This window comes from Theropithecus gelada, chromosome 14 (assembly GCF_003255815.1).
Source record: "Theropithecus gelada isolate Dixy chromosome 14, Tgel_1.0, whole genome shotgun sequence".
In the NCBI taxonomy this organism is placed as follows: domain Eukaryota; kingdom Metazoa; phylum Chordata; class Mammalia; order Primates; family Cercopithecidae; genus Theropithecus; species Theropithecus gelada.
The window spans coordinates 31,255,492-31,283,360 of NC_037682.1; the positions used below are offsets into that span (position 1 = coordinate 31,255,492).

The following is a 27,869-nucleotide window of genomic DNA, read 5'->3' on the forward strand; positions in this document are numbered from 1 at the left end:
GCAATCCCTGTGGTTCTACTCATTTTAGTCCAAGCAACAAACGTATGAATGAACAAGTCTTAGTCTTCCCACATGAGGCCCCCGGTGTCATCGAACAGAAACATCAAAACTCCTGTGTGCCCTGTCTGAATCCCTGACAGGCAGAATCTTTGCGCATAAGAAAATCATGGTTTTAATTCCTTAAAGGATTAATCTGTTACACAGCAATAACCGGAACAAGGTTAAAGAGGAAACGAAAAAGAAAGGCAAACAGCCAGTATGTGAAACTCAGCTTCATAGTACACCTCTTCATGGAACATTACAACAAAAGAAAGTATGCAAAAAGAACTCTGCATAGCCAAAATAAAGATCTATGCATTGGCCGGGCGCGGTGGCTCAAGCCTGTAATCCCAGCACTTTGGGAGGCCGAGATGGGCGGATCACGAGGTCAGGAGATCGAGACCATCCTGGCTAACACGGTGAAACCCCGTCTCTACTAAGAAATACAAAAACTAGCCGGGCGAGGTGGCGGGCGCCTGTAGTCCCAGCTACTCGGGAGGCTGAGGCAGGAGAATGGTGTAAACCCGGGAGGCGGAGCTTGCAGTGAGCTGAGATCCGGCCACTGCACTCCAGCCTGGGCGACAACGCGAGACTCCGTCTCAAAAAAAAAAAAAAAAAAAAAAAAAAAAGATCTATGCATTATGGCCAGGCATGGTTGCTCACATCTGCAATCCCAGCACTTTGGGAGGCCAAGGCAGGAGGATCACTTGAGGCCAGGAGTTCAAGACCAGCCTGGACAACATAGTGAGAACCTGTCTCTATAAAAAATTTTAAAATTATCAAGGCGTAGAAATTTTTTAACTTAGTGCCTATGGTCCTAGCCACCTGGGAGGCTGAGACAGGACGATCACGAGACTAGGAGTTGGAAGTCGTGATGAGCACGATTGCCCTCTAGCCTGGGTGACAGTGCAGTATCTTGGCTAAAACAACAACAACAACAACAAAAACTGTGCATTTTTATTAAAGCTCATACGTCTATTTACTCTGATTTAGTAATACTATTAACATGATCCTTGTTTTTCAATCCAAGAACTGAGATTTTTAAAAGGTGAAGAACTTAAAGAGTTTACTGTAAAGAAAGAAGTATGTAAATCATAACTGAACAATCTCAAGAATCTTTTACAGAATTTTCAAAGAGCAAACCACAGTTCCTATACCCACCAAATTGAATTACCCAATCAAAAAAAAGTAGTAAATCAAAGGTACCCAACGCCATGGCTCACACCTGTAATCCCAACAATTTGGGAGGCCAAGGCAGGTGGATCACTTGAGGTCAGGAGTTCAAACCATCTTGGCCAACATGACAAAATCTCGTCTCTCCTAAAACTACAAAATTTAGCCAGGCGTGGTGGCACAAACCTGTAATCCCAGCTACTCAGGAGGCTGAGGCACGAGAATCACTTGAACCCAGGAGGTGGAGACTACAATGAATCGAGATCGTGTTACTACATTCCAGCCTGGGCGACACAGTAAGACTGTCTTTAAAAAAAAAAAAAAAAAAACGCTGGGTGTGGTGGCTCACGCCTGTAATGCCAGCACTTTGGGAGGCTGAGGCAGGTGGATCACGAGGTCAAGAGTTGGAGACCAGCCTGGCCAACATGATGAAACCCTATCTCTACTGGGAAAAAATACATATATATACACAAAAATTAGCCAGGCACGGTGGCGCATGCTTGTAGTCCCAGCTACTCGGGAGGCTGACGCAGGAGAATCACTTGAACCCAGGAGGTGGAGGTTGCCGTGAGCCAAGATCATGCTACTGCACTCCAGCCTGGACAACAGAGTGAGACTCCGTCTCAAAAAAAATAAATAAGGTGGCCGGGTGCAGTGGCTCACTTCTGTAATTTCAGCACTTTGGGAGGCTGAGGCAGGCAGATCACAAGGTCAGGAGTTCGAGACCAGCCTGGCCAATATGGTGAAACCTTGTCTCTACTAAAAATACAAAAATTAGCCGGGCATGGTGGGGGGCACCTGTAGTCCCAGCTACTCAGGAGGCTGAGGCAGAAGAATTGTTTGAACCTGGGAGGCAAAGGTTGCAGTGAGCCAAGATCGTACCACTGCACTCCAGCCTGGGTGACAGCAAGAATCTGTCTCAAAAATAATAATAATAAATAAATAAAAATAAATTTAAAACGTACAGAAACTATAGGTCTTGGCCGAGAACAGTGGCTCACGCCTATAATCCTAGCACTTTAGCACTTCGAGAGGCCAAGGTGAGCAAACCATCTGAGCTCAAGAATAGGAGTTCGACACCAGCCCGGGCAACATGGCAAAACCCTGTCTCTGCAAAAAATACAAAAATTACCCGGGCGTGGTGGCGTGCACCTGCAGTCCCAGGAGGTGCAGGTAGGAGGATCACAGAGTCTGGTGAGGTTGAGGCTGTAGTGAGTAGCCTCAACCCCTGATCACGCTACCACACTCCAATCTGACCAAGAGTGAGAACAAAAGAAACGACAGGTCATATATATAACATTTTTCTTCTTTTTTTTGAGACGGAGTCTCGCTCTGTCGCCCAGGCTGGAGTGCAGTGGCCGGATCTCAGCTCACTGCAAGCTCTGCCTCCCGGGTTCACGCCATTCTCCTGCCTCAGCCTCCCGAGTAGCTGAGACTACAGGCGCCCGCCACCTCGCCCGGCTAGTTTTTTGTATTTCTTAATAGAGACGGGGTTTCACCGTGTTAGCCAGGATGGTCTCGATCTCCTGACCTCGTGATCCGCCCGTCTCGGCCTCCCAAAGTGCTGGGATTACAGGCTTGAGCCACCGCGCCCGGCCTATATAACATTTTTCTAACCACGATAAAAAAAGAAAGTTTCATCATAGCATTACACATGTTCTTCCATGACTGTTAACACTTTCTACACTACTATTATAAATATCCTATCCCCTGTCCTTGCCTAAGCTTCAGGAAATCAGGATCCTAAGTCTGATCAAAGTTTCTAAGAAATAGCACTCATCGGCCAGGCGCGGTGGCTCAAGCCTGTAATCCCAGCACTTTGGGAGGCCGAGACGGGCGGATCACGAGGTCACAAGATCAAGATCATCCTGGCTAACATGGTGAAACCCCGTCTCTACTAAAAAATACAAAAAACTAGCCAGGCAGGGTGACGGGCGCCTGTAGTCCCAGCTACTTGGGAGGCTGAGGCAGGAGAAAGGCATAAACCCGGGAGGCGGAGCTTGCAGTGAGCTGAGATCTGGCCACTGCACTCCAGCCTGGGCGACAGAGGGAGACTCCATCTCAAAAAAAAAAAAAAAAAAGAAAAAAAAAAAAAAGAAATAGCACTCATCTGAGGAAATACCAAAACTTGTTAAGAAAACTGCAGGATGACAATAAAAACTTAATTAAAAGGCACTAGTTTTTCCCTTATCAGTAAAATATAGGATTTCCTGATCTCTCAGCTATTCAGGTACACAAAGAACTTTATCACCATGGAATCTGATCTGGTAGGGACTTTGTTTTACTATTATATATAATCAGATCTCTGCAGAGCAGAGACCCTATGTTGGTTTAGGTCAGTGATTTTTAAAACTATGGGCCCCAAACCAGCAACATAGCATCAACTGGCAACTTGTTAGAAACACAAATTCTCCGGCACTACCCCAGACCTACTGCATCAGAAACTCAGTGGGGGTTGGGGGAACCCAGCAATTTATAGTTTATTGAGTCTTCTGGGTGATTCTGATGCATGCTTAAGTGTGAGAAACACTCATCTCATTCAAATACATTGTAATTAACTTGTAATAGCCCAGTAGAACCTGGAAGTAAATTATTCTGAATCAAACATATGATATGATTAGTGACCTTAAAAACCATTATATGGCAGCTTTAATTTGGAAGCTGTTTAATAAACTTTAAAGCTGAAACTTTAAAACAACCCAGAAAACTTGAACTGTGGTTGGGTTTCTAGACCAGCTTACGAATCTAAGTAACTATTTCATAAAGAAAACACCCGTGGCCGGGCGTGGTGGCTCAAGCCTGTAATCCCAGCATTTTGGGAGGCCGAGACAGGCGGATCACGAGGTCAAGAAATCGAGACCATCCTGGCTAACACGGTGAAACCCCATCTCTACTAAAAAAATACAAAAAACTAGCCAGGCGAGGTGGCTGGGGCAGGAGAATGGCGTAAACCCGGGAGGCGGAGCTTGCAGTGAGCTGAGATCCGGCCACTGCGCTCCAGCCTGGGCCACAGAGGGAGACTCCATCTCAAAAAAAAAAAAAAGAGAATACCCATTTATGATCTGAACACCCTTAGGGGTTTTACCATCTTTGAAAAGCAGAGGTGAGAGAGAAAAAAATTAAAGTTTACCATCTTCCATTTATAAATAGTACTTTTGTCAAATCTTGCATTCTTACCTGACACCTCAGAAGTTAAACTAAGCGGTAAATGCCAAAATGTACACTATAAACAGAAAGCCTCTTACGACAATTGGTCTGATTTTCTACTTTTCAAAATGAAAGTAGCTATTACAATAGCTATAAAGATTACTATAGCTAGAATCTCAGGTCACTCAAGTGGCCTTCCACGATAAGGAAAAGGATATGGTATCTGTACTTCTCCAAATACAATTTGCCTAATCTCTGAAAGCACAGACTACTCAAGAAAAAAATGATGCCATCTTAAGTGGCTTCATTCCTATTGTCACTTCCTATTCAAATGGCTTACATTAAAGTCCAACTAGAAAATGTTTCTACTGGTGTTAAAATTTATAGCATGAACTAAGTGAATATACAACAAATGGCTTGTCACATTGACAGATCCAACATTATACTAAGAACAGAATGGTAAAGATAGGAGTAATAAAGGTCTCCAGACAGCTTTATTCTTTCTTAGGCTGGAACATGGCTAACACATAATAGGTAACAATAAATTGGTCAACTACTCATGAAACACATAAAATAAATATTAAGCATTTTTCCTAGAGAATGAAACCATTTTCCTAGCATAAAAATGTATCTTCAGGCCGGGCACGGTGACTCACACCTGTAATCCCAGCACTTTGGGAGGCCGAGACAGGTGGATCACCTGAGGTCAGGAGTTCAAGACCAGCCTGACCAACATGAAGAAACCCCGTCTCTACTAAAAATACAAAACTAGCCAGGCATGGCAGCACATGCCTATAAACCCAGCTACTCAGGAGGCTGAGGCAGGAGTATCGCTTGAACCCAGGAGATGGAGGTTGCGGTGAGCCAAGATCACACCATTGCACTCCAGCCTGGGCAATAAGAGCAAAACTCTGTCTCAAAAAAACAAAAAACAAAAAGCACTATCTTCATCAGAAAGCCTAATACGTTACAATGTTGATAACACAAACCTGCCCTCTTAGATCCTTTCTATCTTGAAATTCAGAGTTCCTTTTCAGCTACTGAGTATCCTAAGTGTATTAAAAATCCATTTATAGCACACATATGAGCAAGATAAATATCAGTCCATTTCCCAGATTACCCAGAGTCTTTAAGGGGGAATCATGGGATAGACAGGTGTGACCACACCCAGTAGAGTCATGTGGTACTGGGAAATAATTATCCCAACAAGTGCTATCCAGTCTCACTTTATTTCCTGTTTCTTTACTGCTTTTAATAGTTGACAGTATTCACTATGTAACAGACATTCAAATGTAAAAGGTAGCTAACCCTATCAGGGAGGCACTACTATCAATCATATTTCACCTAACTGCAAATTGAAAGACAGTTAAATAACTTACCTAAGTGAGGTCTTAAATCCCAGAAAAATCATTTGTGCCTTAACAACCCTCCCTCTTAGAACATCATTCTGGATTCCAGCTGTTGCTACATTCCCGCTCTGCCTCTGCTGCTGCTGTCTTCTTCCTTTCTCCAATCAGATTATTATGTTGCTGAATCGCAGTACATCTAGATCTTCCACTCTTCCCAAGGAGTTTTTCATTACCACCAAAGTTACTTTCTTGAAATGGATTTTTAAAATTAAGTTCAGTACAGTGCCATTAGGGTGCCAGAAGAGGGATATCCATGATAGATGCCCTCCTGGGCTTTGCTTCTTTATTGTTATAGCCAACAAATTCCATAAATAAAAAATATAAGAAGAAATTTTTAATTATGCAATTAAAAATAAATAGCAAGAGAGATGATAAACTCCAAAAAACCCTAAAAATTCTTCAACTAGGCCGGGCGCGGTGGCTCAACCCTGTAATCCCAGCACTTTGGGAGGCCGAGGCGGGTGGATCACGAGGTCAGGAGATCGAGACCATCCTGGCTAACATGGTGAAACCCCGTCTCTACTAAAAATACAAAAAACTAGCCGGGCGTGGTGGCGGGCGCCTGTAGTCCCAGCTACTCGGAGGCTGAGGCAGGAGAATGGCATAAACCCGGGAGGCGGAGCTTGCAGTGAGCCGAGATCGCGCCACTGCACTCCAGCCTGGGTGACACAGCGAGACTCCGTCTCAAAAAAAAAAAAAAAAAAAAAAAATTCTTCAACTAAACAATTATAAATAGTTGGAAGAAAGATTAGGAGGAAACATCTGAAAAAAACCAACTTGGCTATCCAGGAAAACTATGTAATTCCTATTCTCAACTAAGGAGATCTCTAAGCTGGAGGGAATACTTAAAAATGAACCCTAAAATAACCAAAGTAGTTAAGAGCATCTAGCTATATTTTATGTATCCAGGCCAAATAAATCACCTCTAGAGTACTGCACCAACTTTTGCAAAGACAAAATATTTCTTTTCCTCTCAACTTTCTATAATCTTTAGCAGTTTCCTTTTTTTTTTTTTTTTTTTTTTTTGAGAGGGAGTCTTGCTCTGTTGCCCAGGCTGGAGTGCAGTGGTGCAATCTCAGCTCACTGGAAGCTCCGCCTCCCAGGTTCACGCCATTCTCCTGCCTCAGCCTCCCAAGTAGCTGGGACTACAGGCGCCCGCCAAATTTTTGTATTTTTAGTAAAGAGGGGGTTTCACCATGTTAGCCAGGATGGTCTCGATCTCCTGACCTCGTGATCTGCCCGCCTCAGCCTCCCAAAATGCTGGGATTACAGGAGTGAGCCACCGCGCCCAGCCCAATCTTTAGCAGTTTTTCTAGGTATTATTTCAAGTCATCAATCCCCACATTCTCTATTCTTCACTTAGACAATTACCAGTTTTGACTTTGCCCACAATGGTAGGCAGCTGACTGTCTCCTATTTGCCCTCCACAAATTCAACTGATACTGTTAGCTAGTGAAATCCCCAGAAGACAGAAAAGATAGTAAGCAAAAGTTTCCTCAATTTTTAAAAGCAGGGTAGAAAGAACATACAAATCCATAGCTGATCCACAGCAGCTTTCTTCAAACGCTGAAAGCATGCTCACATAGTGGGAGTCTATGCTGTTCCAAAAAACAAAGACTATTAAAGACTAGAAAACAAAGACTATTAAACAGTGGTGGTAAGGATATACTTTTTTTTTTTTTTTTTTTGAGACACTCTCTCGCTGTGTCACCCATGCTGGAGTGTAGTAGCACGATCTTGGCTCATGCAGCCTCTACCTCCCAGGTTCCAGTGATTATCCTGCCTCAGCCTCCCAGGTAACTGGGATTATAGGCATGAGCCACTACGCCCAGCTAATTTTTGTAATTTTAGTAGAGACAGGGTTTCACCATGTTGGCCAGGCTGGTCTCGAACTCCTGACATCAGGTGATCTGCCCGCCTCAGCCTCCCAAAGGTGTTAGGATTACAGGCATGAGCCACTGTGCCCAGCCGGTAAGGATATACTTCTAATACCAAGAACTTAAGAGTGGCACACCAATGAAACAAACTTTCATTGAGAAACGAGCATTCCACCAGGGCCTAGAAGACTGGGTAAAGCAGAAGCTGAATGAACACCTGTTGGGAATGCTGGATTTCTGAATGCTAAGAATGGCATAAGAATGCTAACCTAGGCCGGGCGCAGTGGCTCACACCTATAATCTCAACACTTTGGGAGGCCAAAGTGGACGAATCACCTGAGGTCAGGAGTTGGAGACCAGCCTGAGCAACATGATGAAACCTGGTCTCTACTAAAAATACAAAAGATTAGCCAGGTGTGGTGGTGGGAGCCTGTAATACCAGCTACTTGGGGAGGCTGAGGCAGGAGAATCGCTTGCACCCGGGAGGCAGAGGTTGCAGTGAGCTGAGATCGCGCCATTGCACTCTAGCCTGGGCAAAACTTCATCTCAAAAAAAAAAAAAAAAAAAAAGGATGTTACCTAAGGTTCCATTGTAAGATAATTTTTCAAGCAGGTTAAGTATCCAGGAGTTAAGTTTGACAAGCCATTTGTCCAATTTTTTAAAAAAGATAAAAGCCAATCCTGTAAAAACCCTTATTTCTTGTCCAAGGTTATAATTAGGCAGGTAAGTCTGAGTGAACTGAAGCAGCTGACTAGCAGGAAAAAGAAATGTTAACAAGTTCCAGCATCACCTACTTTGAACTACATTCTTTTTTTTTTTTTTTGAGACGGAGTCTCGCTCTGTCGCCCAGGCTGGAGTGCAGTGGCCGGATCTCAGCTCACTGCAGGCTCCACCTCCCGGGTTTATGCCATTCTCCTGCCTCAGCCTCCCCAGTAGCTGGGACTACAGGCGCCCGCCACCTCACTCGGCTAGTTTTGGTCAACATGGTCAACATGTCGAAACCCCGTCTCTGCTAAAAATACAAAAATTAGCCAGGTGTGGTGGCATGCACCTGTAAATCTCAGCTACTCAGGAGGCTGAGGCACAAGAACCACTTGAACCCAGGAGGCAGAGGTTGCAGTGAGCTGAGATTGCACCACTGCACTCCAGCCCTGGGCGACAGAGCAAAATTCGGTTTCAAAAAAAACTGGGAGAAACTTTGGAAATCGCCCATTCCAACCTAACTCATTCCATATAAACATCTCAATTTTGTCTTCTATAAAATGAATTGGACTAAATTCTAAGGTGGTTTAAGCTCCAAAAAAAACTCTTACGCCAGACGTGGTGGCTCATGCCTGTAATCCCAACATTTTGGAGGCTGAAGCAGGTGGATCGCTTCAGGTCAGGCGTTTTGAGACCAGCCTGGCGAACATGGTGAAACCCCATCTCTACTAAAAACACAAAAAATTAAGCCAGGCGTGGTGGTGGGCACCTGTAATCCCAGCTACTCAGGAGGCTAAGGCAGGAGAAAAGCTTGAACCTGGGAGTGGGAGGTTGTAGTGAGCCGAGGTCGCACCACTGCACTCCAGCCCGGGCAACGAGATCAAAACTTGTCTCAAATGATGATAATAAATAAAAATAAAAAATCTTTTAAATTTTATAACAGTATAAGATTACAACTATGACTAAGTTGCTGTAAGTTTAACCTTCTGCAAAAGTAAAAGTATTACAAAAATTAACACTTTTACTAAAGGAAAAGTATTAGTTTTTCTAGAAGATGAAATAGTACTAGTCTTCATCTAGCCCTAAATGTAAACTAGGAAATTAATTACATAAAATTTTGGCAAATTGTATGCTTAATCTGTAAGTCACACAAAATATAGTCTCATTCAAATATTTGCCACATGGGTAGTATCCTAAACAAATTTGGCCAGGTTAAAACAATACATTCTCAATGTAATACGCTTCTACTCTCAACCTAGAAAAAGATACCCATTATCACTTGGGGGAATTCACAGCTTTACCTTTTTAAATACTTCCCAGTGCTACACATAAAAACACACAGTCAAGCAAACGGAAACAAATTAAGCATTACAGCTTTTTTCTGTGACAAGCTGAATGCAAAATAATCTTGCCCTCTGCATTGCAGAAGGATAGTTCTTGCAACCCATGGAAAAGCAAACACATCAAGAGATCTTAAATGTCAAAGAAGGCTTCAGGTAATAGCCTCAAGGAAAGATTTTACTTATAAAATAGTTAAGAATGTTTTTATTTTAAAACATTGAACACCTAAGTTCTGCACAACAGCTGCAACGAAAATTCTAAGCACAGACACACTGCAACATTCTAGAAAGAAATGTTACCCTCACAACAACAGCATTCTTTTTAAATACTACTAACTGTAAAAATGAAGTGCAGAAAGCCTTCAGGAAGAAGTATAAAAAACACTACACTTCTGGCTATCAGTTTTGGTCACATACTGGTTAAAAAGCTGTCAGGCTATTTTAGCATTTTACGCAAGTGAACATTAGTTAATCTTTCACCTACCAAAGTCACTAGAATCTAAACCTATTATATTCACAAAGAATATAACAATTTTAAATGTCATCTATTAAAACATCCTTTATTCTATATCACAAGTGATTACATCTAATAAAATCAAATGAGGTCTCTCTTCAGTTAAAATTAAGACTTAGTTTCGAAATATCTTGCATAGCCTAGGGCCCAGTTCAGCACCAATGAACTGATAAAGAAAACTAGGCAGTTAATCACTCAATTCAATACTACCTGTAAGATTTGCAAATGGAGGCCGGGCGCGATGGCTCAAGCCTGTAATCCCAGCACTTTGGGAGGCCGAGACGGGTGGATCACGAGGTCAGGAGATCGAGACCATCCTGGTGAACATGGTGAAACCCCGTCTCTACTAAAAAATACAAAAAACTAGCCGGGCGAGGTGGCGGCGCCTGTAGTCCCAGCTACTCGGGAGGCTGAGGCAGGAGAATGGCGTGAACCCGGGAGGCGGAGCTTGCAGTGAGCTGAGATCCGGCCACTGCAACTCCAGCCCGGGAGACTCAGCCCGGGAGACAGAGCAAGACTCCGTCTCAAAAAAAAAAAAAAAAAAAGATTTGCAAATGGAGTTTTACACTTGATTCTCTTTAACACAGCTGTATTTCTTCTCTTTGATAAACATTCATGTACTCTTTTTTTTTTTTTTTTTTCTTGAGATGGAGTTTCGCTCTTATTGCCCAGGCTGGAGTGCAATGGCGCCATCTCAGCTTACCGCAACCTCCGCCTCCTGGGTTCAAGCGATTCTCCTGCCTCAGCCTCCCGAGTAACTGGGAATACAGGCATGTGCCACCACGCTCGGCTAATTTTGTATTTTTAGTAGAGACAGGGTTTCTTCCATGTTGGTCAGGCTGGTATTCAACTCCCGACCTCAGGTGATCCACCCACCTCGGCCTCCCAAAGTGCTGAGATTACAGGCGTGAGCCATCACACCCAGCCCTCATGTACTCTTTGTAAGCCTGAATTTAAAAACCTACCAAGCCTTTTTGTTGCATTACATAATAGGATCATATTTCATCAACGTTAAGCATGCATTCTCATTGAGCAGATGCTTAGCTTTTTCTTTAATGGCTCAAATTATTAGAAAATAAACAACTTTGTTTTTTAAAATACAGTAAAATTATTTCAATTATCTGTTTTAATTTAAGCAATACTACATATCCATAGTCATTTCTGCCAGGATACATGATTTTAAAATCCATAAAAAAAGCATTTTGGTCCAGAAGGCTCCGATAATAGGTCAAGATTGAAATATAGCTCAAATGTAAGTTGCTAAATGGATTGAAGTCAAAACAAATCCAATTGTAAACAGTACCTCACTTTACTCCACAAGGGTTTCTAAAGAGGAATTCAAAACTGATTTGTAAAGCAATCCTATTTTAGTGCATTAGAAATGCTCACTCATACTTAAAAACAGTTAAGTCTTCTCACAAGTAAATCATCTAAATATAAAAAGGATTTAAACTAAAAACCAGATGTGCTTAAATTTAGGGAAAATCCAAATGCCCTGAGTTCTTCAAAAGGCAAAATATATAGTTTTAATAGCAATTAAGTCAACATCAATACTCCCAACTTAACTACTTACGTGGGTAGAGTTCCATCTGTGGCTTACAGAAAAGTCTCAAGACTTAACTGTAACTTAGGACCTTTTTACTGCTATCTACCACTTAAAACACTGAGACAACAGGAAAAAAAAGTTACTCTGTGCAGTTTGCTAAATCTCCATTATTAACATGGCAATCTTTCAGTATGGATTAGCCTAATTAATTATATAATAATTACATTATTTTCTCCTTTATAACTTGAGGGGAGGCCGGGCATGGTGGCTCACACCTGTAATCCCAGCATTTTGGAAGGTGGACACGGGTGGATCACTTGAGGTCAGGAGTTCGAGATCAGCCTAGCCAACGTGGTGAAACGCCGTCTCTACTAAAAATACAAAAAATCTGACTGCACGCGGTGGCTCACGCCTGTAATCCCAGCACTTTGGGAGGCCGAGGCGGGTGGATCACCTGAGGTCAGGAGTTCTAGACCAACCTGGCCAACAAGGTAAAACCTGTCTCCATTAAAAATACAAAAATTAGCTGGGAGTAGTGGCAGGCGCCTGTAACCCTAGCTACTTGGGGGGGCCGAGCAGGAGAATCACTTGAACCTGGGAGGCGGAGGTTGTAGTGAGCCCAGATCAAGCCGTAGCACTCCAGATTGGGGGACAAGAGCGAGACTTCTCAAAGGAAAAAAAAATTGCCTGGGGTGGTGGTGCACACTTGTAATCACAGCTACTTAGAAGGCTGAGGCAAGAAGATCACTTGAACCCGGGAGGTGGAGGTTGCAGGAAGCCGAGATCGTCCCACTGCACTGCAGCCTGTGCGACAGAGCAAGATTCATCTCAAAAAATAAAAAAAACTTGAGGGTGGGGTATGACAGAGTATAGTAATTCACATGCACCTATACACATTTAATAACCAGTCACGGTTCAAGTCCTCAGGAGGTGCTTATAAACTAGATTTATATTTTTTTTTCAGAAGTACGTGAACACTAGATTCTAAAAGCCACCTCACAACTAGATTGACTGCCAGTCAGCACCTACCTTTATATTAACTTCTTTGAGGAGTTATCTTTCAGTCATTAATGTCTCTACACTTTATATCACTAATTATTAATGTTCATAATTAGTATTAATACATTATTAATGTTCATAATTAATATTTACATTCAGATTACTATCCTAGAAGAAAATATTTCAAAGAAATTCTGAAGAATCAAAAATTCAAGTAGCAGCCAGATCAGTAGGCTTGCTTACTGCATTAAAATTTTAAAAAGAGGCCGGGCACAGGGGCTTACACCTGTAATCCCAGCACTTTGGGAAACCAAGGAAGACGGATCATGAGGTCAAGAGATCGAGACAATCCTGGCCAACATGGTTAAACCCTGTCTCTACTAAAAATACAAAAAATTAGCTGGGCATGGTGGCAGGCATCTGTACTCCCAGCTACTTGGGAGGCTGAGGGAGGAGAATCACTTGAACCCGGGAGGCAGAGGTTGCAGTGAACTGAGATTGCGCCATTGCACTCCAGCCTGGGCAAAAAGATCGAAATTCCGTCTCAAAAAAAAAAAATTTAAGAAGATACCCAAGTTAGTCTCAATTTCAACAGGGTAAACTAAATCATGTGTCAGACTCAGAAGATACTGGCCTTGGGCATGCTTATTCCACTCAACATTTGAATGTAGCTACCTCACAGCTTACAGTGAAAATACTTTCGTTACTTTGTTGATGTAACTACATCTACTATTCCAAATACCTATAACAAAACACCCATTTATCAAAATAAATGATTGGAAAAAAAAGATAGAAATCCCAAGATTAGAACATCTCTCAATTTCAAATAAAGTCCATGAAATTCAAGCAAAACTCCCAACCTTTAATACTGAAGAGGAGACAGGAAGTATCAAATCTAAATGTTTTAAAACTCGCCCAAAATGTAAAATATATCAGTAAATAAGTAAAACTAGTAAGACCTAAACATCGCCAGTTTTCTTCAACTTATTTCCCACAGCCCAAGTTTTAGCCAGTTACTATATCAGCACCTAAGTAACGCTATTAGGTATCTGGCTACATAAACACTGCAAAATGATTTCCTGGAAATTCAAGATGTTATAAAAATGTTTTCCTAGAGACAGACAGTAGAAGTTATCAAACTTTCATTTTACTTTACAAGGTAAAATTCAAGTTAACATGATAGTCACAGACGTAATTACCTCGTTTTCACAAACGACTAACTTGTTTCTCCCCTTCCACCTCTGATCTTACTCATTTTAATTATTCACTCTGCCCAGACCTTTTCTCTACATACATACACACGCCCCTCTAAACAGAGTTTACACTGTCCTGCAATGAAAGCATAAAACAAAAGGCTGACTTGCAGATGAAGATACACCTCAGTAGTGTGATCTACAAGGACTAAATATTGAATCCAAAAAATCGTGGGTGTGGCTCGATTTTTCTTTTTAGAGGGGGGCCTAAGGAGGCCAGTCCGGGCGGCTGCCTGGTCTCTGCCCTCCCCCTCTGCTTTCGCTTTGTGCTCACAATGCAGCTCCAGTAAAGCGCTTCCCTCTCCCCGCAGCCGCCGCCATGTTAGACGCTCTCTCCATGTGCCCCGAGTCCCAGCCATCCTCTCCAGTCTCCCCAGGACCCAGCCCCCAACGAATCTAAATCCTGGCAGTCCCCCGCCCCTTCAGAGTCCCCTAGGAACAAAAAGTCGCTGCAGAAAATCATCTCGCGATTGAGCTGAGCGTGAGGCTAGGGGGGACACCTAAACAATTGAAACAAAGAGGAAAACGCAGGGGAGCCCATCGCATGGGGGCGGGGGTAGCAAATCGAAGATCCATTCAAAATGGGCCTGCCGGAAAGGCAGTTCCGCCTTAAGATTCTAAACACACTTCTCTCCCACGGAAGAAAAGGGGACGCTCGACAGGTCTCAAATGCATGGTAACCGAGCGGACAGACCGCAAGGCTACAGGACACAGGCCGCCCCAACTCCACGAGGCGGTTGGTTGAGCCCGGAGCCCCCCGCGCAGGGACCTCTTCATTTTGGGCCCTCGTCAGAGAAATCGGGTCTCGGAGACGGAGAGAAGGGCATCATACAGTGATGTCCTGACGACAGGCCCCCACCCTCACATGTCCCACTCCCAAAGGCCAAAAGCCAGACCCACAGCGGAAGAGTAATAAAGAGGCCTGGAGGACAGTGCCGCGTCGGAGTCAGGTGACAAGTGCCTCCTCCAGGAGCCCGTTTTCTGGGCACGAAGCTCCCGCTGAACGTGGAGACCGGACGTGGGGACCAGGGGGTGGGAGGAGGGGACCTAATAACGCTCCCGAGACGGAAAGAAGCGCAGACTCCAGCGACCAGGGTCGGAGGGGGCGCAGAGCCCGGCCGCAGCCACCCCTCCCTTCCCCGCCAACTCCTGGCACCTTTTTCTTCTCCAGGTTCCGAAGTTTCTTGTCGATCACCCCGAGAATCTGCTTCATGGCCTCGGTCTGGACAGCGCCGGTGCCGGTTGCGGGGTGCTGAGAAGCCGGCGCGGCGGCCCCGGCTCCCGCGGCAGCCTCACTCCCGGAGGAACCCGACGGCGGAGGCGGTCCGGACGACTTGCTGCCGCTCCCGCTGTGGCTGGTGGCCGAGGGCATCTTCAGACCGCGAGGGGAGAGAAGAAAAAGCGGGAGGAAGGACAAGAGCGGCGAGTCAGGAGACGGACGGGGCGAGACGCGGGACAAAACGCGCAGCGGGCGGGAGCCTACGCGAACGGGTGGGGGAGGGGGCGCGGCGCGCCTCGAGGGCAGGAAGAGTGCGCGGGCGCGCGCGCGACCCGCCAGCGGGGCGCCCGGCCGGGCCTCGCACCGCCCCCCGACCCGCCCCTCCCCCGCGGAACCGCCGGCTCGGCCTACCAGCCCCGGGGCAACGAGGCTCGCGCCGGGGGCGGGGCATCGCCGCGCCGGCCGCCAACGGCCAGTGCAACGGTCCCCAGCTGGGAGGGCCGGCTTTCGCCGGCTTCCAGGGAAGGGAGGAAAGAGAGAGGCCGGGGCTTGGGGGCAGAGAAGGGCATGGGAAATGGCCGGGGTGGGGTGGGGGGACTTGGGGGCAAGCCCTTCGGAAGCTCCAGCAGGTCCGGAGATAAAGGACACTCGGGCGCAGCGGCCCTCTTCCCCTGCAGCGGCTCGGTCCCGGGTGGCGCTCACCGTGCGCGCGCGGAGGCCGCTGGAGATCACGAGTGGGCAGCTGAGGGGGCAAGGGTGGCAGTGCCTTCCGGGCAGTGTCGCGCGCTCCGTGGGCACAAGCCGCTTCGCCCTGTCCCGCTTCACCGAGAGCCGCTCCTAGTGAGGCGAGAGCCGGGAGCGGGAGGAACTTAGCCAGCCAGCAGCCCTCTGGGGCGCGGGGGGCGGGAGAAGCGGAGAGCGGGGGCCTTCGCGGCCGCTCGGGCTGCCCGGCGCGAACGCCTGCCTGGAAGAGGCAGCCTGCTAGCCTCTCTGCTGTCCCCTGGCCCCTGCGCTGTGGGGCGCCTCCTGGACGCAGGTGGGGATGGCCCCGCCAAGGCCGAGGGAAAGGCGCCTTGAGTTTTGAGAGCAATCAACGCTAGGGTTCTTCAGGCGAAATCGTTTGACGCCCAAGCGGGGACAATAGGTGTCAAGCAGCTGGGTCTGGAGCTGGCAACTGCCCCTTGAAGAGCCCTTATTTGGTGGGGGTGGGGGTTGGGGGGCAAAGGTTTCTGCAAGTAAGGGGTGCGTGGGGTGGGTGGTGCAATCCCGGCTTCTAGAATTCCTTCTGTATGCAGAGCGAGCAAACTGCATACCCCATAACGTCTTTTGAAAACAAGACAACTCGCCGCTTCCCCACCAAACAATCACCCAGTGACCTAGGAGTTCTCTGTAGAACGTGTCGGACATGGTCATGGTTGGTGGCTTTTTAAATCCTAAAGCTCTGGCCTCAGAGTCTTCAGCTACCCTATGATGTTATATATCCAGTAGGCCTGAGTATTACGAATTATTAGACTTTTGTTTCCTTTTGTTTCAGGTTTACCCAACACTGTAAAGGGAATGTTCAATGAAATACAAAGAAAACGATTACTTTTTTTTTCCAAGAGAATTATTCCAGCCTTGGAGTGGAATGGGTGTGGATAGTGAGCGGAGAAACAAGAAACCAAGTTCTGGAAGGAAATAAAATGAATATAATCAGTGGAAAATTCAGCAACGCAATATTGTGCGACAACAGTAAACGACCAATTTATAATTTAAATTCTATGAAAAAGAGATTTAGAAGAGAGTTCTACCAAGCCCACTGTTGCCTAGGGAATGAAATGAGTAACGCTGGCTGGCAACAGTGCATCCGGAGGGAGCCTGGAGAAACAACAGCAGCCTCCGACCTCAAGATATCCTGGTTAGCTGCAAAGTCTGTTATATATTCATTGGAGTATTTATTGTGCACCTTCCTGTGTGCTGGGAACTCTTAAGTGCTAGGGATTATGAGCAAAACATATTTACATGGAGCTTACATTCTAAGTAAGGGGAAGACAAGTAAATATATGGCAGATAGTGAAATGGTAGAGAAAAGAAAAAACGGTGGTCAGGGAAAGCCTTACTGACATTTGAGCTAGTACTGAAGGAAGCGAGGAAGAAGGCTAAGTAGCTACCTTGGAGGAAAAATTTTTCAGGTAGAGGAAACACCAAGTACTAAGATCTAAGAAGGCGTGTGCTTGCTGGGTTCAAGGAATAGCATGGAAGCCATAGTGGCAAGAGCAGAGAGTAGGAGATGAGATCGAACATATAAAAGGGGGCTGGTTGGCCCGGCGCTTTGGCTCATTCCTGTAATCCCAGCACTTTGGGAGGCCGAGGTGGGCGGATCACGAGGTCAAGAGATCGAGACCATCCTGGCGAACACGGTGAAACCCCATCTCTACTGAAGATACAAAAAAATTAGCCAGGTGTGGTGGCGGGCGCCTGTAGTCCCAGCTTCTAGGGAGGCTGAGGCAGGAGAATGGCGTGAACCCGGGAGGCCGCGGAGCTTGCAGTAAGCGGAGATCGTGCCACTGCACTCCAGCCTGGGCGACAGAGCGAGACTCCGTCTCAAAAAAAAAAGGGGGGGGGGCAGGGGGAACTGGTCTTGTAGGGCCTGAAAGACCGTAGTAAGGACTTTGGCTTTTGCTGCATTCGATGGGGAGTACTAGTTTCAAAATTTAGTCACCTAAACCATGCTTAGCACCACGCTGAGCAATTATGCCAGGCCTAGAGGCTAGAAAGGGAGATGATAATCCTTTAGCTCCTTGCAGCTCAAAGTTTATTCAGCCCAACCTCTCTCACTACCACTGTCACTACTATCTTGGACTCCATAGCAGACTTAACTGAATCTGCATTTTTAACAAGATCTTCAGGAGATTTATGTGTACATTAAAGTTTTGAAAATCACTGCTTTATTCCTCAGAACCTGACCAATGTCTAAAGTTTTATTGGGACCCATCCACATCCATCTACATCCATTCTATGACTGCCTTTCTGCCATAGCAAGGCAGAGTTGAGTAGTTGGGTGTGCAACAGACAGTAAGGTGTGCAAAACCTAGAATACTATCTCTTCCTTTACAAAAAAAGTGTTTGCCAATCCCTGGTTTAAAACTACAAATGGGACCAGGTAAAGGGGCTCACGCCTGTAATTCCAGCACTTTGGGAAGCCAAGGCTAGCAGATCACTTGAGGTCAGGAGTTCGAAACCAACCTGGCCAACATGGCAAATCCTGTCTCTACTAAAAACACAAAAAAATTTGCTGGGTGTGGTGGCGCATGCCTATAATTACAGCTACTCAGGAGGTTGAGGCACGAGAACCCGGGAGGCAGAGGCTGCAGTGAGCCAAGATCGTGCCACTGCATTCCAGCTTGTACAACGGAGTGAGGCTGTCTCAAAAAAAAAAAAAAAAAAGCAAAAAACAACTACAAATGGTACACATCTGTCACAGTTCAACAGAATGCCCTGCTCATAGTAGTCACTCAGTAGATTCATGCTGATGCCATATCTCAAATGTTGCTGATCACTGTACCACAAGAGAACTCAGGAATATCTCAGTCAATTAAATGCTTTAGACAGGTAGATATGCATCACATCTGCTTAAATTCATTGGCCAGAAAGAGTCACATGACCCTATCTAACCATAAGGGAGTCAAGAGATGGTATTCTGTCAGATACCGGGTAGCAAGCAGGTGAACCAGAAATATTTGGTGAATATATGTAGCTGTCACGCTTTCACTTCCTATGTCATCCCAATCCCATTTCACTGGTGTTCTGACATTCTGTGGTTGTCTGTTCAGGTCAGCAAGTCCAGAAAGACCAATAAATTTAAGGCAAAGCTGTGTCCTAAAGCTGACTTCCTGCCCAGCTCAATGCCAAGGTCTCAGTCTTTCAAATTTGTCTATTTCCTGCTTGACCAAAAGAGGACTGAAGCTATGTTTATGTGAATTTTAAATACTCATTTTTTAAACCCTTTTTTCTAATACAGAGCTATGCAGTAGCTTGAGGTCATTGTATCATAGAAGAAATAAAGAGTTCCCGGAAAACACAGTGGAAGAGCAGAATATGTTTATAAATGGTTTATAAATTTAAAAACCCTGGTATACTTTAATATATGCCAATATTAAATACATTAACATAAAGTAAATACAACAATATGCATAATACATTTCAATAACGCAAATCTTTCAAGCTGACATTTGCTTGTTCCTTTCATTAGACCCCAGCACTTTGAAGTCTCCACAGTTGAAGTGAATAATTAAACTATCGTGATCATTTTAGCAAAATAATTCAACTGCTTCAACTTGAATCATCCAATAAGCTAATGCTAAGCTTATTTGTAGCAAAAGAGGGGACTCTTCATCTGAATTACATGAACTGCCTCTTTGCTTCAGGTTGACAGAAACCTGACCAGAGTGTGAACTACACTGTTCACATAGCTAAGGCTCTTAAAGTCTTTTAAATTTGTTTTTCAGTCATTTTACAAGTCAGTAATAGACATTTCTATCATAATTTTTCCAGTACAGTCTTTTTTATTATAAGTCAATCAATGATTGTTTGTCTATGTGTCCATAAACCACCACTAAACTCTAAGCTTTTCAAAGAAAAAGAGCAGTCGTTTTTTCATCTCTGGATCCTCATAAGCAATAGCATGCCCAGCACAACTATTTTGTTACTAAGTATTGCCTACTGTATTAACATTTCAGTGCGGTTATAATATTATTATTACTATTGGTCCATACTGTTTCTGAATTCTTACATTGTGGTCGTCAGCTGAGATAACATCCTTTTCCGCTTATATTTTCCTATGTCCACCTTTTCTTACTTGTAATATTATAGAAGTAGAACTTCATGCCGGACGCGGTGGCTCACGCCTGTAATCCCAGCACTTTGGGAGGCCAAGGCGGGCGGATCACGAGGTCAGGAGATCAAGACCATCCTGGCTAACACAGTGAAACCCCATCTCTACTAAAAACACAAAAAAACTAGCCAGGCATGGTGGCGGGCGCCTTTAGTCCCAGCTACTTGGGAGGCTGAGGCAGGAGAATGGCATGAACCTGGGAGGCGGAGCTTGCAGTGAGCCGAGATCGTGCCACTGCACTCCAGTCTGAGCAACAGAGTGAGACTCTGTCTCAAAAAAAAAAAAAAAAAGAAAAAAAAAAGAAATAGAACTTCATGTTTTGTAGAGGTACAATATGTTCAGAATAGTTATTTCAGATTTCACGAAATACTGTTGTTTGTTATTGAACACTCTTAGAAGCTACACACTTGACTCAACGTAAAAGCAAAAACAGTGGTATGTGCTTGTTATCCCAGCTACTTGAGAGGCTGAGGTGAGAGCATTAGTTGAGCCCAGGAGTTCGAGGCTGCAGTGAGCTATGATCATGTCACTACACTCCAGCCTGGGCAACAGAGTGAAACCCACAATCTAAAAAATAAAAATAAAAATTTTATTTTTATTTTATTTTACTTATTTATTTTTTTGAGATGGAGTTTCATTCTATCGCCCAGGCTGGAGTGCAGTGGCAAGATCTCGGCTCACTGCAATCTCCACCTCCCGGATTCAAGCTGTTCTCCTGCCTCAGCCTCCTGAGTAGCTGGGATTACAGGTGTCTGCCATCATGCCTGGCTAATTTTTGTATTTTTGGTAGAGGCAGGATTTCACCATGTTGGCCAGGGTGGTCTTGAACTCCTGAGCTCAGGCAGTCCACCTGCCTTGGCCTCCCAAAGTGCTGGGATTACAGGCCTGAGCCACTGTGCCCGGCCTAAAGATAAAAATTTTTAAAAAGCAAAAACACTTTGGCCACAGGCACTAAAATCTTTCATATAGTTACTTACATGAATTGTATGTTGTCTTTTTTTTTTTTTTTTTTTTTTTCTTTTTTTTTTTGAGACAGAGTCTGGCTCTGCCGCCCAGGCTGGAGTGCAGTGGCCGGATCTCAGCTCACTGCAAGCTCCGCCTCCCGGGTTCACGCCATTCTCCTGCCTCAGCCTCCCGAGTAGCTGGGACTACAGGCGCCCGCCACCTCGCCCGGCTAATTTTTTGCATTTTTTAGTAGAGACGGGGTTTCACCGTGTCAGCCAGGATGATCTCGATCTCCTGACCTCGTGATCCGCCCGTCTCAGCCTCCCAAAGTGCTGGGATTACAGGCTTGAGCCACCGCGCCCGGCCTTGTATGTTGTCTTAACGTCATGTTTCTATTTCAGTGGTTCCCAACCTGTGGTGATTTTGTCCCTTGGGGACACTTGGCAATGTCTAGAAGTACTTAGTTGTCACAACTTGAGGGGAAAATGTTAATTGCATCCAGTATGTAGAGGCCAAAGATGCTTTTAAACATCTTACAATGCACAAAACAACACACAATTATTCAGACCAAAACGTCAATAATGCCGAGTTTGGGAAAAGCTATTCTATTTTATGAGAGAAAAAATGTAGTCACTGGCTGGGCATAGTGGCTCATGCCTGTAATTCCAGCACTTTGGGAGGCCAAAGCGGATGGATCACCTGAGGTCAGGAGTTTGAGACCAGCCTGGTCAACATGGTGAAACCCTGTTTCTACTAAAAATACAAAAACTAGCCAGGCATGGTGGCGGGTGCCTGTAATCCCAGCTACTCAGGAGGCTGAGGAAGGAGAATTGCTTGAAGGAGGCGGAGGTTGCAGTGAGCTGAGATCACACCACTGCACTCCAGCCTGGGTGACAGGGCAAGACTGTGTCTCCAAAAAAACAAAACAACTTGTTCTAGTACTTCACAAGTAAAACTACTCTGATGACACTGGCCCCCCAAATAAAAAATGCGTTTAGAAATGCATTATGCAGCCCGGTGAGGTGGCTCATGCCTGTAATCCCAGCACTTTGGGAGGCTGAGGCAGGCGAATCACCTGAGGTTAGGAGTTCAAGACCAGTCTGGCTAATGTGGCGAAACCCCGTCTCTACTAAAAAAATGCAAAAATTAGGCGGGCTTGCAGCATGCCTGTAATCCTAGCTATTCAGGAGGCTGAGGCAGGAGAATCGCTTGAACCCAGGAGGTGGAGGTTGCAGTGAGCTGAGATCATGCCACTGCACTCCAGCCTGGGCAGCAGAGCGAGACTCTGTCAAAAAAAAAAAAATAAGAAAAAGAAAAAGAAAGAAAGAAAGAGAGAGAGGGAGGGAGGGAGGGAGGCAGGGGAAGGGGAAAGGGGAGGGAAGGGAAGGGAAGGGAAGGGAAGGGAAGGGAAGGGAAGGGAAGGGAAGGGAAGGGAAGGGAAGAGAAGAAGGAAGGAAGGAAAGGAAAGAAGACAAGAAAGAAAAGAACTGCATTATGCATGTTGCCAAGATGCAAGTTGATCTGTTCACAGGGTGATCTTGCATCTTGGCAACATGAATAATCATGGTCATTTCAGGCAATAAAGTATTCTATGTATCAATCCTCCTACTAATACATACAACCACTGTGAACAGTAATTTGAGAAAAATAACTTCCTTCAAGGTAACAACTAGCTGCTCCACGAATTTTGGAAGGAATAAAACTTTATGTGTCTCAGTTAATACATACTAGAGGAATATAAGTATAAAAGTAATCAGCTTATTCAAGATTGTTCCTGTAGCTGGTCAGGATAGTATTATTTCAAGAATAATTTTCACACCTAACAGCACAACTGCCCCTATATTAATGGTTTACTGTTTGTGTGTTGATAACTTTTTTTTTTATCTTGAGAGCCTGAGAACTTGATTTAAAGGTTTCCTAAGCACCAAATCGCTAGAGACATGAAAAATGTCATGAGAAAATGTAGGTCCCGTGCTTTTTTTTTTCTTGCATAGATTTTCAGTGGATGTAGAATTTGCAAAGGAGAGAGCCCTGCCCCCCACCCCAATTCTCGTCCTTGATTCAGCGCTTCCTAAAGTAGGCAAGGACCACCAATTTCAAAATGACCTGAGGTACTTATCAAAATGAAAATTCCTAGACTCCACCCCAGACATTGTCTCTACATCCCAGAATCTGAAACCTAGGAACATCCATTTAAAAAACCAAACTCCCCTTTGCACATTCAAGCTTGTGAATCTCTGCTCTATAGACGTAGAGTGTATATACTACTCATTTTCACAAAAATAAGTGCCGAAAATGTTCCAAAAAATTCTTCTTTTCATGGTATCTTCCTATCTTGCTTCCCAGGTAGTGCTGTGACAGTGTCTTAAGTAGGGCATGTTGATAGATGGAAAAGGACAGCAAACTCGAGGTGCTGATTCAGGAAGAAGCAAAAGGATTCCAAGATGGAAGAGAAAATGTCGAGAGAAATATGCCGAGAGAAGAATCCAGGCAGAATGGAATCCAGGCAGAATGGTGAATGGAAGGTTAGGGTGACCAAGAGAAAGGAAGGATGACTCAGCAAGTCTGTAGTTTCCGCTCTTGTATGGTACATTATACTTGAAAAGCCAATTAGAGCAATGGTGCTAAAACTTCGGGGAGAGTCAGAATGGCCTGGAGGGCTTACTAAAGCGCTGCTGGCTGGGCCCCGCCGGCTGAATGGCTAATAGAGACTCTGAGGGCTGGCTGATCATTTGAGTTTCTGACAAGCCCTCTTGCAATGCTGGTATGGCAGATCTAGGGAAATTATTGGAACAAGGAAAAAACTAAGGGTAAGAAGAAATTTTAAAAAGTAATCAAAGGATGAGTTCATGTCCTTTGTAGAGACAAGGATGAAGCTGGAAACCATCATCCTCAGCAAACTATCACAAGGACGAAAAACCAAACACTGCATGTTCTCACTCATAGGTGGGAATTGAACAATGAGAACACTAGGACACATAAAGGGGAACGTCACACACCAGGTCCTGTCGTGGGGTGGGGGAGGGGGGAGGGTTAGCATTAGGAGAGATACCTAATGTAAATGACGAGTTAATGGGTGCAGCACACCAACATGGCACATGTATACATATGTAACAAACATGCACGTTGTGCACATGTACCCTAGAACTTAAAGTAAAATTTAAAAAAAAAAAAGAGTAATCAAAGGCGGCCAGGTGCCGTGGCTCACGCCTGTGATCCTAGCACTTTGGGAGGCCGAGGCGGGCAGATCATCTGAGGTCACGGGTTTGAAGACCAACATGGTGAAACCACCTCTCTACTAAAAATACGAACATTAGCCGGGCGTGGTGGCTCATGCCTGTAATTCTAGCTAGTCAGGAGGCTGAGGCAGGAGAGTTTCTTGAACCCAGGAGGGGGAGGTTGCAGTGAGCCGAGATTGCACCACTGCAGTCCAGCCTGGGCAACAAAGACTCCGTCTCAAAAAAAAAAAAAAAAGGTCATAAAAATGACAGTAGTATACTATAATATATATGTTTCCTGCTGCTACTTTTTGTTTTGTATTTTCCTCTTAAAGAGGCCAGAAGATGGCCCAGCGCCGTGGCTCACACCTGTAATCCCAGCACTTTGGGAGGCCGAGGCGGGCGGATCACCTGAGGTCAGGAGTTCGAGACCAGACTGGCCAACATGGTGAAACCCCGTCTCTACCAAAAATACAAAAACTAGCCAGGCATGGTGGCAGGCGCCTGTAATCCCAGCTACTCGGGAGGCTGAGGCAGGAGAACCATTTGAACCCGGGAGGCAGAGGTTGCAGTGAGCCAAGATTGCGCCACTGCACTCCAGCCTGGGGGACAAGAGTGAGACTTCGTCTCCAAAAAAAAGGGGGCAGAAGAGAAAAAATAGAAGGGGATATTGGATAGGCTAGTCATACCCCATTTAGACTTTGCCTACAGAGGACAATGAAAGAAGGGAGCAACCTTTTCTCCGGACCCTCCTTGTCTAAACCAAATGCAGATCTGGCAGCCCTGTAGTACAACAAGATCATATTCCTTGGCGTTCTTTAGAGCTAGAGCTGGTGGTGCTTCTCCTCGTGAACGCTGTGCTAATGTCCACCTAAAGCAGAAAGAAGACCGTTCTTTAGGATAGCTAGGGCTGATTTGATGAGAGAAAAATAAATGATGGTGTGACAAGGAATGCGTTTATGCAGCCTTTTCACAGAAAAAAAAAAGTATAAATTATAATTAAATATTTTTAAACCTTCATTTTTTAAAAATTGCAAGAGTAATACAAGTTTATTGCAAATAATTTAGGTAAGTAAATTATGCAAAAGCAAAACAACAGCTCAGTGTGTTGTAGAACTTTTATTGGGCTCTAATTTACCTATCATAAAATTAACCCATTTAAGGTGTACAATTAACTGGTTTTTAGTATATTTGATATTTGAGAGTAATGCAACCATTGCCATTACCTAATTTTAGGACATTTTTATCACCCCAGGAAGTAACATGTACCTCATTAGCAGTCATTCCCCATTTACCCCTCCTCCTAGCCCCTGGCTGCTCCTAATCTACTTTCTCTACGAAATTGCCTATTCTGGATGTTTTAGATAGATGGAACCCTACAATATAGGGCCTTTTGTGCCTGGCTTGTTTCACTTATCATAGTATTTTTAAGATTCATCCTTGTTTTGGCATGAATTTCATTCCTTTTTATGGCTGAATAATATTCCACTGAATAGATATACTACAGTTTGTTTGTCTATTCATCCACTGATAGACACTTGGGTTGTTTTCCACTTCTTGGTTGTTGTGAATAATGCTGTTGTGAATATTTGATATGGTTTAAATTTGTGTCCCCACCCAAATCTTATGTCAAATTGTGATCCCCAATGTTGGAGAAGGGGCCTGGTGGGTAGGAGGTGATTGGATCATAAGGGCAGACTTCTCTCTTGCTGCTGTTGTGATAGTGAGTGAGTTTCCACGAGATCTGGTTATTTAAAAGTGTGTAGCACTTCCACCTTCGCTGTGTCTCTCCTGCTTCACCATGTGAAGATTGTGCCTGCTTCCCCTTTGCCTTCTGCCATGATGGTAAATTTCCTGAGGACCCCCCAGCCTGTGGAACAGTAAGCCAATTAAACCTCTTTTCTTTATAAATTACCCAGGTTCAGGTGGTTCCTTTTTTTTTTTTTTTTTAAGACAGAGTCTTACTCTGTCACCAGCCTGTAATGCAGTGGCACAATCTTGGCTCACTGCAACCTCTGCCTCCTGGGTTCAAGTGATTCTTCTACCTCAGCCTCCCGATTAGCTGGGACTACAGGCATACGCCACCACACTCAGCTAATTTTTTTGTATTTTTAGTAGAGATGGGGTTTCACCATGTTGGCCAGGATGGTCTTGATTTGTTGACCTCATGATCCACCTGCCTTGGCCTCCCAAAGTGTTGGGGTTACAGGCGTGAGCCACCATACCCGGCCTCAGGTAGTTCTCTATAGCAATGAGAGAACAGACTAATGCAACATTCATGTACAGATTTTTTGTATGAACACATGTTTTCAATTCACTAGGTATATACCTACAGTAGATTGCTAGGTTATATGGTAACTCTATGTGTAATGTTTTTGTTTTTGTTTTGAGATGGAGTCTCACTCTTGCCCAGGCTGGAGTGCAGTGGCGTAATCTCATCTCTCTGCTACCTCCCCCTCCCGGGTTCAAGAGGTTCTCCTGCCTCAGGCTCCAAAGTAGCTGGGACTATAGGTGCGCACCACCATGCCCAGCTAATTTTTTTTGTATTTTCAGTAGAGATGGGGTTTCATCATGTTGGCCACATTGGCCCCAATCTCCTGACCTCGTGATCTGCCCGCTTCAGCCTCCCAAAGTGCTGGGATTGCAGGTGTGAGCCACTGTGCCTGGCCTACATGTAATGTTTTGAGCAACTGCCTAAGTGTTTTCCAAAGTGGCTGCACTATATTCAGCTTTGTATGAGGTTTCAGTTTCTTCACATCCTCATCAAACACTTGTTATTAACCATGTTTGTTTGTTTGTTTGTTTGTTTTGAGATGGAGTCTTGCTTTTTCGCCTAGGCTGGAGTGCAATGGCACAATCTCAGCTCACTGCAACCTCCGCCTCCCAGGTTCAAGCTATTCTTCCGCCCCAGTCTCCCAAGTAGCTGGGATTACAGGCACCTGCCATCATGCCCGTCTAAGTTTTGCATTTTTTGTAGAGACGGGGTTTCACCATGTTGGCCAGGCTGGTCTTGAACTCCTGACCTCAGGTGATCTGCCTGCCTCGGCCTCCCAAAGTGCTGGGATTACAGGCATGAGCCACCGTGCCCTGCCCTTAGCCATGTTTTTAATTATAGCTATGCTAGCAAATGTGTCTCAGAAGCGGTACCTTCTTGGGGCTTTCTTTCTTTCTTTCTTTATTTATTTATTTATTGAGACGGAGTCTGGCTCTGTCGCCCAGGCTGGGGTGCAGTGGCCGGATCTCAGCTCACTGCAAGCTCCGCCTCCCGGGTTTATGCCATTCTCCTGCCTCAGCCTCCAAGTAGCTGGGACTACAGGCGCCCGCCACCTCGCCCGGCTAGTTTTTTGTATTTTTTAGTAGAGACGGGGTTTCACCGTGTTCGCCAGGATGGTCTCGATCTCCTGACCTTGTGATCCGCCCGTCTTGGCCTCCCAAAGTGCTGAGATTTCTTGGGGCTTTATTTGCATAACTGGTTGTCTTTAGACAAGGATTAGATTATTCCACTCTTTGTGGGATTTACAAATGATTTTGCCAGAAAGTGGGGGAAATGGAATTATATTTCGAGGGCTCTTTTACCTTTATGATTAGTACCGTCACAGCTCTAATGTCTACACT

General features: G+C 44.9%; 1 protein-coding gene across 2 annotated transcripts in view; it reads right to left on the reverse strand.

The window, feature by feature from the left end:
• Positions 1–16,180, reverse strand: part of CAPRIN1 (cell cycle associated protein 1) — a 49,188-nt gene extending 33,008 nt beyond the window's left edge. Inside the window, exons 1-2 of one of the 2 annotated variants that reach the window (XM_025356823.1) lie at positions 15,921–16,180; positions 15,156–15,371 (exon numbers count right to left, since the gene is read on the reverse strand). In XM_025356823.1, the coding sequence (XP_025212608.1) occupies positions 15,156–15,371 (216 nt within the window). In that variant the 5' untranslated portion in view covers positions 15,921–16,180. Of the gene's footprint in view, positions 1–15,155; positions 15,372–15,629; positions 15,732–15,920 lie in introns of those variants that run through there. The other variant, XM_025356824.1, reaches the window with a different exon arrangement.
• Between the last annotated feature and the right edge of the window lie 11,689 nt (positions 16,181–27,869).